Below are 17,314 nucleotides of genomic sequence, written 5' to 3'. Positions count from 1 at the left end.
GAGCTATGGATTGAATCCATACCTTTTATTCTTGGCTGCAGTGGCCTTCCGGAAAGGCCTCTGACTATGAAATGCAGGCTGGGGACGCCACAGAAGAAGTTGGCCAGCGAGGAGAGGTAAGTGGGTATGGGGCGCGTGGGGCAGTTCCACACCTTCACCCCAGCTTGATGTTTAAGGTGTGTGCCTCGCCCCAAAACTAGGGCTTATTTTGGGAGTAGGGCTTATATTAGGCCCACCCCAAAAAATCAAGCTAGGGCTTATTTTGGGGGTAGGTCTTACTTTCGGGGAAACGCGATATGGTAAATATTTGTCAATCTCTCAAGAAACCAGATCTAGAATATCTCTGAGCCTTGCCCAAAGGAGAAGGCAACTGATATGGAAGAGGTTCCTGTTATTTGTTGGCAATATGAACAGGGTCTTGGATTACAGTACATTGAACACTTAATAGAAATGGAAACCAGCCATATCTTACATGCAAGCAAAGAAATTTAGTATAAATACAACATTAATTAAAACACATTTATGTCTTTTGACATTTGTAGCCACTGTCCCACTGATTTTAATGTGAATGTTCTTCTATGGCAAGTTGCATCTTATTACTAGATGCAGGAAAGTAAACCTGGAGAGAAAATTCAGTACTATATATAGTTCCCACTTCCCTATTATATTACTGCAAAGGTGCTGAAAATCACATTTTGTAGAATGTCAAATCTGTCTGCTTTTATCTGAGTACAGGAAGGGGAATCACATTTGATTTGTACCAAAGAAGAGATTTATAAACATACAGTCTTTATACTCTGCCTGGTCTTTGGTTGGCTGATGGCTCTGTGAGCTGTTTTCCAAAGGTATTCAGAAGGTTTGTTTCCTATTCCTCAGCAGCTCTGCCAAAATGCTCAAGACCAGGAGAAAGAGAAATACTTGGATCTTTCATAAAGTACACATAATCCTCCATTAATGATCACTCATTCAGTGTCTGTTGAAAATACAGCGGTGCTGAATAAATGGCGGTTACATACCGTCAAAGCTCTAGATGTCTCAACACCCTGTGACTACGTAAACATCATCTGGGCATTTGGCAGCCAGTTCACAAGACAGTTGCAGAATCTCATGGTTGCATAATTGTGATTTACAATTTTCCTTGCCAGCTTCCCATAAACATGATCAATGAACACGTAGTGAATTTAATTTCTATGCCTTTGTTCTGGTAATGTCCATATACAAAGATGTTTTGGTTATTCGAAGACAGTCTGAGCTGTGGAAGTATGACTGGAGTGGCAGAAATTGATAAGTCAGTCTCATGCTTAATTTCAGTTTCCTAAGCCATACATACAGACTACATTATCTTCTTTCATATTTCCAACATCACTATTCCAGTCTCCAATCACAAGCAGCACAATTTATTTACATATTCTGTTGATTTCATATATCAACAGAATATGCATCAATAGTTAGAGCATAAACATGGATGCTTATGTTTTCTATACATGTGGTTTTCTTCATAAAAATACAGACATGGTTTACCATTGCCCTTTTCCACACAGTGTAAATCGAAAGTGATCATGTGTTTCACATCTCCCTATATCACTGCAGCACAATAACATTTAGACTTTTATACTGCTTCATAGTGCTTTACAGCCCTTTCTAAGTGGTTTATAGAGTCAGCATATTGCCCCCAACAATCTGGGTCCTCATTTTACTGATCTCAGAAGGATGGAAGGCTGAGTCAATCTTGAGCGGATAAGACTTGAACTTCCGAACTGCTGGCAGTCGGCAGCCAGCAGAATTAGCCTGCAATACTGCATTCTAACCACTGCACCACCACGGCCCTTAGGCACCTTCTGCTTTAGCTGGATAGCAATAGCAATAACACTTACATACCGCTTCATAGTGCTTTACACTCCTCTCTAAATAGTTTACAGTCAGCATATTGTCCCCAACAATCTGGGTCATCATTTTACCGACCTCGGAAGGATGGAAGGCTGAGTCAACCTGAAGCCAGTCAAGATCAACCTATTTAGTATATATATTTGATAGTCAGATATACAGTCAGTCACATCTGACCCTCCTAAAAATTTCTTGGTACACACTTCAAAATTCTTCACTCAGCCACAATTAAGCAACAGAACAGGATATGGGGAGAGGAGCAATATATGCATACACTGAATTAAAAATGTCAGGGCAGGGAGGGAATCCTAGTATGAATATTGTTTTGTTTAGTATTTCATTATTTCCACAAGCTTAAGAATAAACAGGGTGAACATTTAAGGAGACTTACTGGATAAGCCCAAAGTCAATTTAATCTAGTATTCTTTTACCACAACTAAAAAATTCTATGTAATTCTCCTTTTCTTCTTTCCCCTTGTTAGCATAAATATGGAGCTATGGACATTGCAATCTTTTTTTGAATCAGAATTGTTCATTATTGTTTCTCTCAAATTGTCTTTGCTGGTTTTTAATACCATTTTTTGACATACATTGAGTGGTTTGAAAAACTACATAAACTGATGCAGATGATTTGCTAGAGCAGATCAGAATTAACGTGAACAATATCCAACATAGAGATGAATACTATGCTTGGCATCTGGGGTTCTATGTTTATCTGTCCAAAGCTTTTAAACTAGAATTTGGAGTTGCACATTAGAATATGGGAACTGTCCCAGTTATTTATGTGGCTAAATAAGATGCAGAATGAAATTATGCAAATCTTTATTACAACCTGGGACAGCAATGGCTCCTAACACAGGCAGAATAGAGGTGATTAAAACCATCCTATGGCCGCGTTGGCAAAACAGGTTGAGCAAAGCTGCATGAAATGATTTGTGCAAAACCAGGGTTTGGAAGAAAACCCTCTTCGGCGGCTGTCGTGAGAGAGCGATGGAAGCTTCCCGCATCCGCGCACGAGGCAGCGACAGCCGCTCTCCTTCCGTCACGCAGGCGCGTCACCACGAGCAAAAAAGGAGGACAAGCGCGTTCTCTTGAGTTCTCCGACACGCCCCTTCCTCTCGTCAACACACCCCTTCGGGGACCTTGGCGCTCGGCCACGCCCCCTCCGCCTGTGACCCGAGCAGGGGCGGATCCTTCGTTACACCACACCCATTCCTATTACGGCCCGTTCCAGCGCCACGCCCTCGGCTTCCCCACCCATCCCGACTGTCCTCGGCAGCAAGCGGCAGTTGGAGGAAGCCCAGGAGGATAGCTCGTGGGGAGTGGAGAGGGGGGGGGGAGGGCGTCGAGCGGAGCGCGCGTGCGACGGCGTCCGCGAGCGGAGCCAGGAGTGACCGACCGAGCGACCGACCGCCTGCCTTTGGAGGGGGAGGGGTAGCCTGCGAACAGCATGGCGGCTGGGCGCGAGCCCCCGCCGCCTCCTTCTCCTCCTCGTCATCATCTCCCTCGGTTCCCTGCCAGCCCCTTGGGCACCGCCGCTCGAGCGTCGAGGCCCACCGACCTCTTTCTCCCTCTGCCCCACTGACTGTCAGAAGAGGGGAAAAGAAGATACAGGGAAGGACGGAAAGAAGCCTCGCCCTACCCGGGCCATCCCGGCCATGGAGCTCGCCAAGCCGGTTTTCCCCGCGCTGCCGCAGCCCAAAGAGGACTCCGAGGTGAGCGGGAGCCGTTCGCCCAGCCGGCGGCACCTTGGAGCGCAGCCGTCGCCCCTTGGGGAACCTCGCGATCCCACCCCCGCCACCAGCCGGACTGGAAACTGGGGAAGGCGCTCTCCGTTTTTGCTCGCGCCCGCCCGCCCCATTTCAAGCCAAACGCGCACAGGTGTTCCACTTGCTAGGCAGGTGGTGGTGGTGGTGGTGGGAAGCGGAATCACGTTGTAATCGGTGTGCCGCGTTAAATAAACATTTCCTCGCGGGTTACAAGGTTTGTTTCGGGAGCCCGTCCTCCTTCCTTTTTGCTGTCCTGTGTCCGGAACAAGGAGGAGTGACAGGAAGGGAGCTCGGGTCCAAGGGAACGCGCCTGTTATTCCTGCCTGGCTTCGTGTGTTTTTTCTATAGCATGTTTCTCAACGTAACAGACTAGACTAGAGGTGGAGTGTCTTATTTTAGCCTTTCAGCGTGCAGGAATAGAACCACATTGATGCCCTGTAGTATCTTCTAGGAACTCGCACACCCATTTAATGACATGCACGCACACCACACTACCATCTAGAGTTCTTCTGTGAGAAAACCCATATTATTAGGGAATTTGCTCAAAGCATTTGGGGTGGGTGGGTGTTTGTCGTTATGCAGGTATCCTCCCGGCATCCCTTTTAATATCTTCTGACACTGTATAGAACGATCCAGTTGTGCCCCCAAATCTATTTTAATTAATCTGTTGAAAATTGAAACTACCGTTTCTTGCCTCTTTGAGATGGGAAACATGCCAGAATTGTATTATAAACATCAAAAACGGAACTCAGCAGAAAGAACTTCTTGACACCATTAAAACCTGTGACATAGCTTATTTTATTTTATATTATATTCTTGCACTATATTCTACTGTCCTTGCTCTTCCTAAAATATGAAGTATGTCTGCTAGTCACCCAAAGGTTGCCCATTCTTGGGACATGCTCTAGTATCTTACATTGCTCCTGCTTATATTTCTGTGCTTCCCTTTATATCCCTGTAAATATTGAATGCTACCATAGCAGGGGGTAGCACAGCAATCTGACTAATCTTGAAGAAGCTGTGAACTTTCTAATCACTTTATATATTGTTAACTACTTAACTTTCAGACTCGAGGAGCTGGAATGGCATAAGCTGTATTTGTCTTGCTGGTGCACCTATTTATTTCCTTTCCAATTGTTTTTGAAAAGCATAATTTTTGTAACCTTTTTTGTACAAAAAAAGATTATAATCATATAGATGATTACACAAACTTTAATTACTAGAGCTGTGGGGACTAAATCTTCATAAATTTACATTTTAAAAAATATAGCATAGAACAGTGGTGGCGAACCTATGGCACGCGTGCCAGAGGCGGCACTCAGAGCCCTCTCTGTTGGCACGCGCATCCACGCCGCCCAGAGCAGGAGCCCCGCCCAGCACAAAGGAGGCGAAGCGGCCGACTAGCAAGCTCGAGTAGAGATGGTAGAGCAGAAGTCACCAACCATTGTCGATTGGTTGACTGGAAGAAAAGGGAGGGGGAAGCATTTTACATGCGTGCATGCACGCACGGGGCTGCGAGCATGCACGCGCTGCAAATGGAGTGGGGCTAGTGCCTGCGTGATACTAGCCCTGCCCTGTTCTTGCGTGGTGCAGCGCCTTGTATCTGCACCCCGCGGTGCAGTGGTGGCTGTTTTTGCGCCTTGCAGCACAGTGGCCCATTTTTGCGCCCCCGGGTTTTGCGTGCCAGAGGCAGCACTCAGAGGCGCCTCCCTGCCCCCCCCCGAGGACACCACACTGCTGATGCACCCCTGGCACTTTGCGATAAATAAGTGGGTTTTGGGTTGTGGTTTGGGCACTTGGTCTCTAAAAGGTTCGCCATCACTGGCATAGAATATTGCGATCGCTGATCAGAATTATAGTGAAAAAGCTGTGTTGGTCCATAGAAAGGGGGGGAAAAACATCCAAATGTAGATTGTTAATTCCTTTATTGGGACCAACCAGAATTGTTTTACAGACCATTTAATGGTGAAGAACTCGGAACTTGCATGCTCTTTTCTGCTATTTTGATTGGTCCTAATTATGATATTGTCCAACTGTGTATTTTGGGTAAATGTTATAATAGCCAAGAGGCTTAGTTTTCAATTAAGTCAAATTTAACAAGCAAGAAGGAAATGTAGTTGAATTCAGTGAAATTGGCAGAAATAGGCCTCACTGCTTTATCTCTACCTTTAGATGCAGCCTGCTAAAAAAAATTGATGATGCATATGGTTCTGGAAGAGGAGGTCCTAAATGGCAGTTGGTTAGAAGATGGAATGTGCATGGCAGTTTTACTTTTTTTTTTATGGAGCCAGTTTTCTATATGTTGGTATGATTGTTCATCTGGTAGCTCCAGTAGACTATCTAGTCCAAATATTAGACTAGATATTTATGAACCAAGTCAGCAAGGGATTTTGGAACAGTAGAAGGAAAACAGAAAGTACTAACTTACCATTATTCTAATATTGGCAGTTCATACAATATATCTAATGTAAATCCATAATTAACATTTTCTCCATATTAGATGAAAGCCTAATGTATATTTGCAATGGGAAATAGGATTTTTCAACATCCCCCCCATTGAAATCTATATGAGAGAACTTATTTTTATTACTTTAGTGAATAATAACTTTTGAGAAGAGGCAACAAACATTGGACTTGCCACAAAGTCCATTATTGTCTGAAATTAAGGCATTAACTTAGATCAGGCATGTCAAACTGCCGGCCCGCAGGCCGGATGCATCATAACTTGAAACCGCACCCACCCCATTGCCAGCAAAGGGGAAAAAATTGTGATACGTCACACGACGTTGACATCGCAAGTTTGACATGCCTGACTTAGATCTAATGTAGTTCCTCTGTTAAATCATGTTCCCATAAAAACCCCATATTTGTTATTAAAAGGCAGATTTCTGTTTCTATTTTTTTATTAGTGATACTGTAAAATTAATATAATGCCACTTATACTCTAGCTTCTTTCAACACCATGGTACAGCTGAGTTCCAGATATTGAAAACACTATGGATGAGGTTTATTATTTCTGTTTCAAGCTCAAAATACTGTACAGTACTTGCAGAATGGTCAGCATTGGAACACTATGAGTAAGGTCAGAATTGTTGCAAACTAAAAATGGCCTTTTAAGTTTAGAGCAGTGATGGCGAACCTTTTAGAGACCGAGTGCCCAAACTGCAACCCAAAGCCCACTTATTTATCGCCGGGTGCTGGGTGGGTGTGGCCCACTGGGTGGGCGTGGCTGTGGTAGTCATGGCAGACTGGGTGGGCATGGCCAAGGTGGGCGTGGTCACCTCAATGTTGCTCGTGGGGAGGGATGCCTGTGGGGGCCGGACAGGGTTGGGGGAGATCCAGGGGGTCTCTGGCAGGTGGGGCGGTGGGCTGAAGGCTTGTCCTGTGGAGTGAGGCAAGGCGAGGCAGCCATTGTTGCAGGGTAAGGCGAGGCAGGGGCCGGGGCGGCTGCTGCCTGACACCATTGGCCCATGCACACAGAGGCCAGCGAGCGCATGGGAGCCAACAGTGTCCGTCAGCAGCCACAGCCTGCCGGCCCCTTGACCGGCACACTCTGGGGCTCTGCAGCTCGCCGCCAGCAGTTCAGAGAAGCCACCTCTGAGCTGGACGGACAGCTGACAGCTGAGGAGGCGATGCAGTGGGTCATGCCCGGGAAAAGGAGAGCATGCGAGGCCAGGAGGGATGGGACAGGAGGAAGGAAACCAGCCATGCTGGGATGCATCCGGCCACGTGGGACCTTGGCGAGTTAGCGGGCGGCTGGTTGAAGAGGGACGGTTGCCATCTCTGCACGTGCCCACAGAGAGGAGTCTGAGTGCCGCCTCTGGCACGCATGCCATAGGTTTGCCACCACTGGTTTAGAGCATTTCAGATTTGAAACATTTTGTATTAGGGAAAATGTCAGTGATTTGCTAGTTTTCAAATAGATGTATGTTTCTATGGAATTGTGGAAATCTGTTTTAGAGACAATTAGTATCCAATAAGAGTTAGGCAGCTTAGAATGTGCATCTCAAACCAATTCTCAGGATAAAAATATCTTATTATAAATTGGTTGTGTTTTTGCAAGAATCAAGTAATATCGAGGGATCCAAATTAAGGGTTTTGTCTATTGCTTTCTGATTAATCTGATTCTCTTTGTGATAGTCTGTAGGATATTTAGCTTGTCTGGAAGACATTTGATTTCCCATTTCTTTGTCTGAATTTCTCACTCTAGGAGGAAGGACATATGTCATTTTCTTCATAATTCATATTCCAGCCAGCTCTGGCAAAGTGATGGTTATAGTGGACATGGCAGTTTGCATTCTCTGCTGTAGCTTTTTAATGATTGTACTTTATCAGCTTAGCTGTATATTTAAATGCCTTCTGCTTGTGTCTGAAATAAATGCTCAGCAAGACTATGTTCTACAAGTTCATCTTTGTTATTAGTAAAGGATATAATTTGTTGTTTGCTATCTTATATTAAGCATTTCAAAATATTTATATTTCAATACTGCTCTCCACTGTAATGACAGATAATCTTAAGATTTATTTACTTATTAAATTTTTGTGCAGTTTTGTTCACTAAAAGTAATATCAGATGAACTATTATAGAGTATTGTGTGCTTTTTATTAGCACACATATTCCAGCTAATCTGTTTTTGTTTTTGTTTTACTATATATTGGCCAGACATTTGCAGTTTTGGGGGAATCAGTGCTCTTTTTCAATTGCTACCTGTTTTATAGTATTTAATTCAATGCTTACATGTTGTTCTAGTGTAGAATCTCTATATTAGCCTTCATTGAGCATGTATATGGGCAGCAAATTGATGTACAAGGTGAACTAATTCAAAATGAGGAAAAAGCTCCTATATGTCAGAAACTTTTATTAGTTTTCTTTTAACATTATTTAACTGATGACTTAAGAAATTGATTATTTAAGCTAGGGAGGCAGTAACTGGATTTAAACATTGCACTAAAATGTGTGTGGCTTATTTCTAGCTTGTATTACATGTTGGTGTTGAGACTTATAAAGTGAGGTTTATTTAGTTTATTAATATGGTTTTAGCTAATTATGATAAAGTGGTGCTTAATAATCATGTGCTGTTGGCCTATTATTAGTAATATCTCACTCATGGTCCTGACTTTCAGAGAAAGTCATCAGATAGTGGGAGAAGTGACTGATTATATTTAGAAAATTAAAATTTTGGAAATCTTTCAATTAACATAAACTTAACATTGCATTTCCTCCTTAAAACATTTTCCATGGTTATTTACACATTTCTTCCCATAATAGTTCTGAACCACTAATATTTCTCCAGGTTTTTTACAAATTGGTAATTGTACATAACCATGTTGAAGTTCAGCTGGGATTCAGTGTCCAGGTTATATCTTGCTTCATGGACAAATGAAAAATCTCACTTTGGGTGTGCTTAGAAATTCTTATGCCATTTTAGTTCTCATAAATGTATAAAAATATTTTCCAGGATAACTTTAGTAACAGTATTTTCCACGATAACATTAGTAATGAAAAATTACAAGATCAAACCTATAGCTTTGTTAGTTTGTTTAACCGGTCATTTTCACCTTGCATTTTTTCCAGAACCTCACTATTTTGACTGGTCTTATATTCAAATGAGAAAATGTGTTTTATTTCTTCCACTTAGGATTGGACATATCCAATGAGAAGAGAGATGCAGGTATGGAAGTTTTATTTACTATGTTTTTGGGCTGCTGCAGGGCTCTAGCAACTTCATGAAAACATATGCCGACATCTGACATTAGGCAGTGAAAAAAATTGATGCGGCAAATTCATTTCATGCTTGTTATATATTGCAAATCATAAATAAATTAGGGGGGAAAGCCCAGCAACACTAAGGAAGGATGGTTGCTATAAAATGTCTGGGAAATTGTCCTAAAAACTAGCCTTTTATTATCTACTTAATATATTTGTAACCAAGGAGGTCGGGGTAGCAAGGGATTACAATATATTATTATGCTTTTGAAAGATTCTCATTTGAAAGAGCTATAGACCCTAGACCCAAATCTGGCCTTTTCTTCTGACCTCTTCAGATAGTTGCTAATGTAGGCTATTCCAATAATCACTACCTCCGCCAGTCCTGAGTATTATACATTCTGTACACATTTCTGTCACTCTGTCCTCTGAATTCAGAGGACGGGAATATATCTAGATATTCAAGCCTTGTGGAAATATTAAGAATGAATTTTCATAAAATAGTTACCACAGCTATTTCTCAGAAGTGAAGCTATCATAATTTAAAAAAACTTGTTCAAGAATTCTAGTCAAGTGACAGGTGAGGTTTTAGTTAAAATCTTAAGTCTATTCTTTTGAACCCATAATTTTTAATTTCCATGCCCATTTCATAATAGGAAAGTTGAATAAGATACCTAACTGCTACCAGAAACTAAATGAAAAGCAAAGATAAAGTCTAATTGGTACACACATCTCCAATTTCCTATCGTAGGCAAAATATCCATGTGTAATGTGTACCATACATTCATGCTGGCAAATAACCAAGCAGATATACACAAATAAGCACAAAAGTTGTATCACACCCCCAAATCAATACATTCTGCTCAAGGACATTTTTTTAAAAATGGGCAAATGTATTCAGCTTTGGTATTTAATTTTCATTAAATTGGCCTCTCAGAAAATCTGTAGTCCCTGGGATACTTTGTGCCCACCCTCTAAATTGGTATTTTTTAACCTTAACAACTTGAAGATATGTAGTCTACAACCCCCAGAATTGAAGAAGTCTTCAACCCCCAGAATTTTTCAGCCAGCATAGCTGTCTGGGAAATACTGGGAGTTGAGGTCCATACATTTTCAAACTGTCAAGTTTGAGAAATGCTGCTCTAAATAATAATGTTCTTTTTTTTTGGTTAGTTGGGCACAATTCTGGATAACGCTCAAGGTTCTGTTAACTTTTTTTGAAATGAAATATAGTTTTCCAGACCACACTCCACTCTTAGCATTAAAGTTTCACTGTTAATATTTTTGTACCTTAAAAAAAGCTAAAGAGCCTAGTTGGCACTTAAGGAGACATAGGAATCATATTAAAAAACACAGGAATATGCATTGTCTAGAATTGTTTTGCCTTTAATCATTGCATGGCAGGCAGAAATTCATTTTCCTACTAAAAGATGCCATGAAGAAAAGCTTGGCCTATTGAATTTCCACCCATCAGGTAGGCAGGAGCATCACCAGAAAACGTGTTTTGAGAAATGGTTCTACAAAACAGTATAGAAGAAGTGTATTCATCTTGGTTATAAATTACCAAGTTCAGAGGAAAATAAGGTGATATTGATATGAACAGGAAAAATAAAAGTGAAAATTGGGCTTGGGTTAAACACGTAATGAAAATTGGGACTGAAAAATTCAGTTTTTTATATATATAGGAACAGTCTGGAATAACTTGAGAGATGTGTATATTTTTTTCCCTTCAAATCTTTGAAGGTTTTGAATTTCTTCTATAGATTACAGGATTAGTCCAGAATGAGTTTGAAGAGGAAAAGAAGCACAATATATCAGTGATGGCGAACCTTTTAGAGACCGAGTGCCCAAACTGCAACCCAAAACCCACATGTATTGTCGGGTGCCGGGTGGGTGTGGCCCATTGGGTGGGTGTGACCAATTGGGTGGGTGTGGCCCTTTGGGTGGGCATGGCTTCGATGGTAATGGCAGACTGGGCGGGACTAAAAAGTTCAATCAATTCGAATTTTGCGAGATCTTTTTTTTTCCTGTGAGAAGTTGAAATTGATTGATTGATTGAACCTTTTTTTTTTTTTTTGCACACGGCGGAGGCCTAAAGCGAAAAGGTTTTATAAAACCCAGCTGAAGGTCTAGGACTGGGGCGACGGTGCACATGCCCACAGAGAGGGCTCTGCGTGCCACCTGTGGCACACGTGCCATAGGTTCGCCACCACGGCAATATATTATACCACAGAGACAAACAGTTCTTGGCATTTTAGTTGGGGTTGCAATCATACTTATTCATGTTCCTTTCTTTTTCTTTTTCCAAGAAAAAGCACCAAGTAACTTCCTAGCAAAAATAGCAAATTCATAAAATTTATAAAACAATTATTGTACTCTACCTGAGTTCATTAAGCTTGATCAAACATGAGATTGTTATTTGAATTCTGGCGTGGCCTTTGGCCACGAAGATCAAAAAGTTTCTCCTGTGATTTAACATGTACTTAGGATATGTAGTATTCTCTTGTAGCCCTGTGCTGATTTATAAGAAAATAAACCTGGCCTACTGGCTTGCGTTTTTCTCAAGTGTATTTTAATAGGGCCAGAAGTAATTTAAGACTAATCTTCAATATTGCAATAATATAATTCTTGTTATACATTAATGTTGTGCCTTGTAAATTTTGTATGCGTGTTTGTTTTCTTCCCATCCTCTTACTCACTGTTCTTTATTTTATTTTATTTTTTTAGGAAATTTTACCTGGCTTATTCTTAGGCCCATACTCTTCAGCTATGAAAAGTAAGGTAGGTTGTCTGCAACCTTTTTACACTGAGCAGTTTATGTGTAAATTACCTCAATCACGGGTGTCAAACTCGCCGCATCAAGTGACGTGTCGTGACGTATCTCGACTTTTTTCATATTGCTGGAGCTGGGGTGGACGCAGCCTCCGCATAATGCAACTGGCCCGCAGGCCGGCAGTTTGACACCCCTGATCTAGATGCTTTCTTTAGGACATGTTCCTTTCCCCCCTTCATTGTGGATTTTTGTCATTGAATTAAGGAAGGCTTTTTTGGGCTTGTATGTACCTTAATTGTTAGAAAATATATTTACCATGCTGTTATATACCGTTTAAATATTGTTGTAGCAATTTAATTTTTAGCTAGGTATTTCTGATTTCTGCCTGGAGAAAGGGGTATAGGAAACATTTCAATAAAAATAAAAGCATTGTTGCAGCATTGATTGACCTTTGAGATATTTATACTTTCTGCAGATGCACTATTTCATTATAGAACAGTCAGAAGACTGAAAATCCTTCTAAAGTTCATGTATGTTATAGGCTGTTCGTGGTTTCTAGCTTATTAAATTTATTTTAGGCAAAGAACCTAATCAATTGGGCTGTTATAGAGATGCTGAATATTTTCAGCCAGGACATATATGGGGGAGAGAAATATTCTATATTGCTATTTTAGTGTAATCACTTTATTTATTTTTATTTATTTTTTAAATTTGTTTGTTGGTCATTTCATACATAACTGTAATGATTACTTAATTAAGTATTAGCTACTAAAATGCAGTTCTATTGTTTTAAAGTTTCTTTCTGGATTGGTATCAGCCATATGTTGAATTTTTTACTTGTTCATAATTTCATTTTGTAGCTACCTACACTTCAGAAACATGGGATCACTCATGTAATATGCATAAGACAAAACATTGAAGCGAACTTTATTAAACCAAACTTCCAGCACTTATTTAGGTAAGAAAATCTTAAATAAATTATGCTTTGAAAACAGTGATCTTTTGTACAAAATATACTTTTTAGGATAGTATATACTATATCATTTATATACTCTTATAAGTGTCTTCATAGTTCACAGTAACTGAGAAGCATGTTATGTGCCAGTAGATAAAAGTATTGGAAAGAGATATGTAAGATTATCTCTGTTTTCTTCCTTCCCTAAGATGAGAATGATACAAAGAGGAAAAATGAGATAAAATCTTGAAATGTAGTAAATGTTGTGGTAATGTATTTCAAGTTCTATCAAATATGTCAAAAATTTTGATTTTTATACAGTATAAATTTCTAGTTCTCATAATTCCAAAAAGGTATCCAGGTGACTTATTAGTCTATAGTCCAAAGGTTCAGATGTTTCATATGAAGTGAATAGATCAGTTGCATTTACAGTATCATTTTGTATCTCTAGAGCAGTGCCCCCCAATCGTTTGGGCACCAGGGACCGGTTCTGTGGAGAGAGATTTTTTCTGTGAACTGAAGGGGGTGTGGTTTCGTGTGTTGCCTGCATCCTGTGGATGGGGCTCTAATTGTTTGTGTGGCCTGGTTTCTGACATGCCGCAGCCCAATGCTGGTCCACAGACCGGGGGTTGGGGATCCTTGCTCCAGGGCTTTTGATTTCAGATACAGTCATTGGAACACAGCTGTCAAACCTACAAAACTACTTTTGGTTATAGCCATCTTTCTTCGTTTTTCGGCTTGCCACAGCTATGGGGAGAGGGAAGATGCATTCTTCTAGTTCAGTCATAACAATAACTTTCTTGTGGGAACCAAGGTCAAATCGCTCAAGTGTTTGGCGACCTTAGAAAGCCCGCCAAAGGTGTTAATTGGAGAATGTGATTTATTACATATTTAGTGGGTGGGGAGTTTAATTTTTACTTTGTAACCTTTTGAGGAAAGCAATTGCCTCAGAGTTCTTATTTCTACTGGTCTCATCTATCGGAACCATGACAACAGCTTTATAAGTGAACGTGAGACACCTGTCCTTTCTTTAGTACTTGATACACAGAATTTTGCTAACTTCCTAAATCAGTTGGGCTTCATTTACTATTCAGTTGCTTATCTCAAATATTAACTACAGATTTGTGTTAGTGGTTTAATAAGAAATTTCATTTAGTAATATATAAATATCTTTCATTACAGATGATAGAATTAATGGTAATTCTTTTGCTTCATAAATAACATTCCATAATGCTTCCTGCGTTTTTTTCAAACTTGAAGCAGGAATCTCCATTACTATTATTACTATTACTATTATTATTACTATTATTATTATTATTATTATTATTATTATTATTATTACTATGTTGGAAAGGACCTTGGAGGTCATCTAATCCAACCCCATGCTCAGGTAGGAAAACCTATACCATTTCAGACAAATGGCATTGCTAATAACTTTTTCTTCTGCTAGAGGCTTTGAACAATTTAAACCACTAGTTTTATTGCTGGACCAAATGTGCTATGTTGCATTTGTATGTGGCAAATAGTTCAACATAAATACCTGATTTATAATAATGCAGACTACAAGTAGTCCTTGACTTACAACAGTTCATTTAGTGAGCATTCGAAGTTACCACAACACTGGGAAAAGTGACTTATGACCCTTTTTCACACTTACAACCACTACAGCATCCTCATGGTCACATGATCAAAATTCAGTTGCTTGGCAACTGACTCATATTTACGATGGTTGCTGTGTCCTGGGGTCATGTAATCACTTTTTGACAAGCAAAGTTAATGGAGAAGCCAGATTCACTTAACAAATGTATTCCTAATTTAACAACTGCAGTGATTCACTTAACAACTGTGACAAGAAAGTTCATAAAATGGGCCAAAACTCACTTAACAAGTATCTCGCTTCACAACACAAATTTTGGGCTCAATTGTGATCATAGGTTGAGGACTTCCTATATTTATCTTTCTGCTTCCATGTTATCTATTGGCTGATACTAATTCCTCAAGATTTCAGGCAGAATTTTACCAAAGACTACTTGGGGTGGTAGAAATAGAACTTGGAGAGCTGCTTTGAAAAAATATAGAATCAAAGAAACATTGTTGCACTGTGACTTTTCTTCTGAAATTCTCATTTAATTTTATTTTGCCCTCTAGAATATTTAGGTGTGTTTCAGCAGAGGAGGGATCATCAGAATATGCAGTGGCAGTCTAAAGAGTTTAATATCTGAGAATAAACCACTCTCTCAATGAGCTCCATGATTTAATGTTTTATGGCTGTTCAACACTCTAGAAAATGAATAGTGCTGCCTATGTATTTAACACACTTATTTTAATTGTAGGTATTTGGTCTTGGATATTGCTGATAATCCCATTGAAAATATAATAAGGTTTTTCCCAATGGTAAGTGTCCATCATTATGAGTTAAATTATTTCATAAGCATATATTTTAGAACTGAATGGGGGTAATGCTAAGAGTGAAGAAGTATCTATAATTGAAATAATTCAGATAAATAAACTTTTTCTTTGATTAGAGTAGCAGTGACCAATCATATTACATGAAACACTGTAATGCATTGATAAGCCTGGCATATTGCGACTCATAATACATCCTTTTCTTGGTAAACATGAGCTTTGTTCTGCATTCTGCAATTTACATTACAGAGCAAATGGAGAAAACATTACTTTTTCTTTTTTTAAATAAATATGTTATTAATTTTCTAATTTTACAATCATGAATACTTATAAACAACATGTTGTCTGGGTCCATTGGTAATTCAGTGGTACATATTAACTTTCTCAGTCTAGTTCCAATACTACACCATCCAGTGCTTCCTTGGTCCTCTCTTCTTCTGGTGGTATGCATTTTTCCACACTGGGCAAATACAATTCTTGCTACTGTTAATACATATACAATTAAATATAGACATCTTCATCACATTTTTCTGGTATTATACATAATATTGATAGTGTCGGTTTATAATATCTTTTCTAACCAGAACATATCTCAATTTTATCAACATGTTGAGTAGCTTTGCACCATGGCAATGCAAACTGCTCCTTTTATACATGCATGCATTGTCACAGTGAAGTAATGTTTTCATTTGATTTTCCTCCTCAAGCCACTATTAATTAATGTGCTCAGGTTTTTTATCTTTTCAATTTAAGCACATCTATGTAAAGTATGTTGTTGACCTCATCTGGTTATTGCATTTCCAACAATTTTTAGAGAATCGCAGTAATTGTAGATCTCTACGGTTCTCTACAGATTTTATTTCATTCTATATAGTAATTCCTGTGTGATATTTTAAAACCTGAGAAGTTTTTATGATGTACTATGAGTCGGATTATGATTGAAAGTAATCATTTTAAAGCATTTTGATAAATCATAATATAAACATTTTTATATTATGCCCCTGCCTGAGCAGGGGGTTGGACTAGATGACCTCCAAGGTCCCTTCCAACTTTACTGCTACTACTACTACTACTACTACTACTACTACTACTACTACTATATAAGAAGATAGGCAATTGCTAACACTACATTATTTTTGTAAATAATGCATTATGTTTTGTGAATGTGAACTTTTTCTGCAGAAGTTACTTAAATTATATAATAAAACTGATTGGTTCTATCAGTGTAAGCATGTTTAATAAACTGGAAAGGAATGGTATTTTTTTTCTTTAGACTAAGGAGTTTATTGATGGGAGTTTACAAACTGGAGGTATGTATCTTAAATTGTTTGCCTGAAAATTGGACAAATTGTAGCTTTTTTTCAAATTAATTATATAGAGATACAAACTGTATGAGATAAAAATACTTTGTCATAGAATGGCCATTATTATTTATAGGCTTGTATCAAGTTTTTCTTTTTTACAACTTTGATAACTTTCTTGATACCTAGAATAGTTTTTTTTTACAGATCAAAGACTTTAGGGAACAAATTGTTTCTTGCCATTATGTAAGGGTGCATAAACTTTTACTGTCAAGAGGCCTTAGAGCAAAGAGGCGCAGTGCATGAACTACACAGCCCCCCACACACACACATGCACCCTGTCCATTTGTAACCCATGGTATTGTTGAATGTTAGCGACACAATGGATGCTTTGTAGTAACACAGTCTGTTCCCCCCTCCCCGTGCCCTTTATGTTTGTGCATGGATGTTTTCTTGGGTGGCAGATGTCTCCAATTTCTATCTTGATGTTAGGTTAGATGGCACAATATTACAGTCTTT

General features: G+C 39.4%; 1 protein-coding gene across 2 annotated transcripts in view; it reads left to right on the top strand.

Moving 5' to 3' along the window:
• The first annotated feature begins 3,458 nt into the window (after positions 1-3,458).
• STYX (serine/threonine/tyrosine interacting protein) overlaps positions 3,459-17,314 on the top strand; it is a 22,048-nt gene continuing 8,192 nt past the window's right edge. For both annotated transcript variants that reach the window (XM_015817776.1, XM_015817777.1), the window contains exons 1-6: positions 3,459-3,599; positions 9,293-9,325; positions 12,088-12,141; positions 12,994-13,091; positions 15,422-15,482; positions 16,768-16,804. In XM_015817776.1, the coding sequence (XP_015673262.1) occupies positions 3,543-3,599; positions 9,293-9,325; positions 12,088-12,141; positions 12,994-13,091; positions 15,422-15,482; positions 16,768-16,804 (340 nt within the window). In that variant the 5' untranslated portion in view covers positions 3,459-3,542. The remainder of the gene's footprint in view (positions 3,600-9,292; positions 9,326-12,087; positions 12,142-12,993; positions 13,092-15,421; positions 15,483-16,767; positions 16,805-17,314) is intronic.

This window comes from Protobothrops mucrosquamatus, unplaced genomic scaffold (assembly GCF_001527695.2).
Source record: "Protobothrops mucrosquamatus isolate PMUCROS unplaced genomic scaffold, P.Mucros_1.0 scaffold637, whole genome shotgun sequence".
In the NCBI taxonomy this organism is placed as follows: domain Eukaryota; kingdom Metazoa; phylum Chordata; class Lepidosauria; order Squamata; family Viperidae; genus Protobothrops; species Protobothrops mucrosquamatus.
Note: the sequence above shows the minus strand (reverse complement) of the source record. Positions and strands in the feature narration are given on the sequence as shown.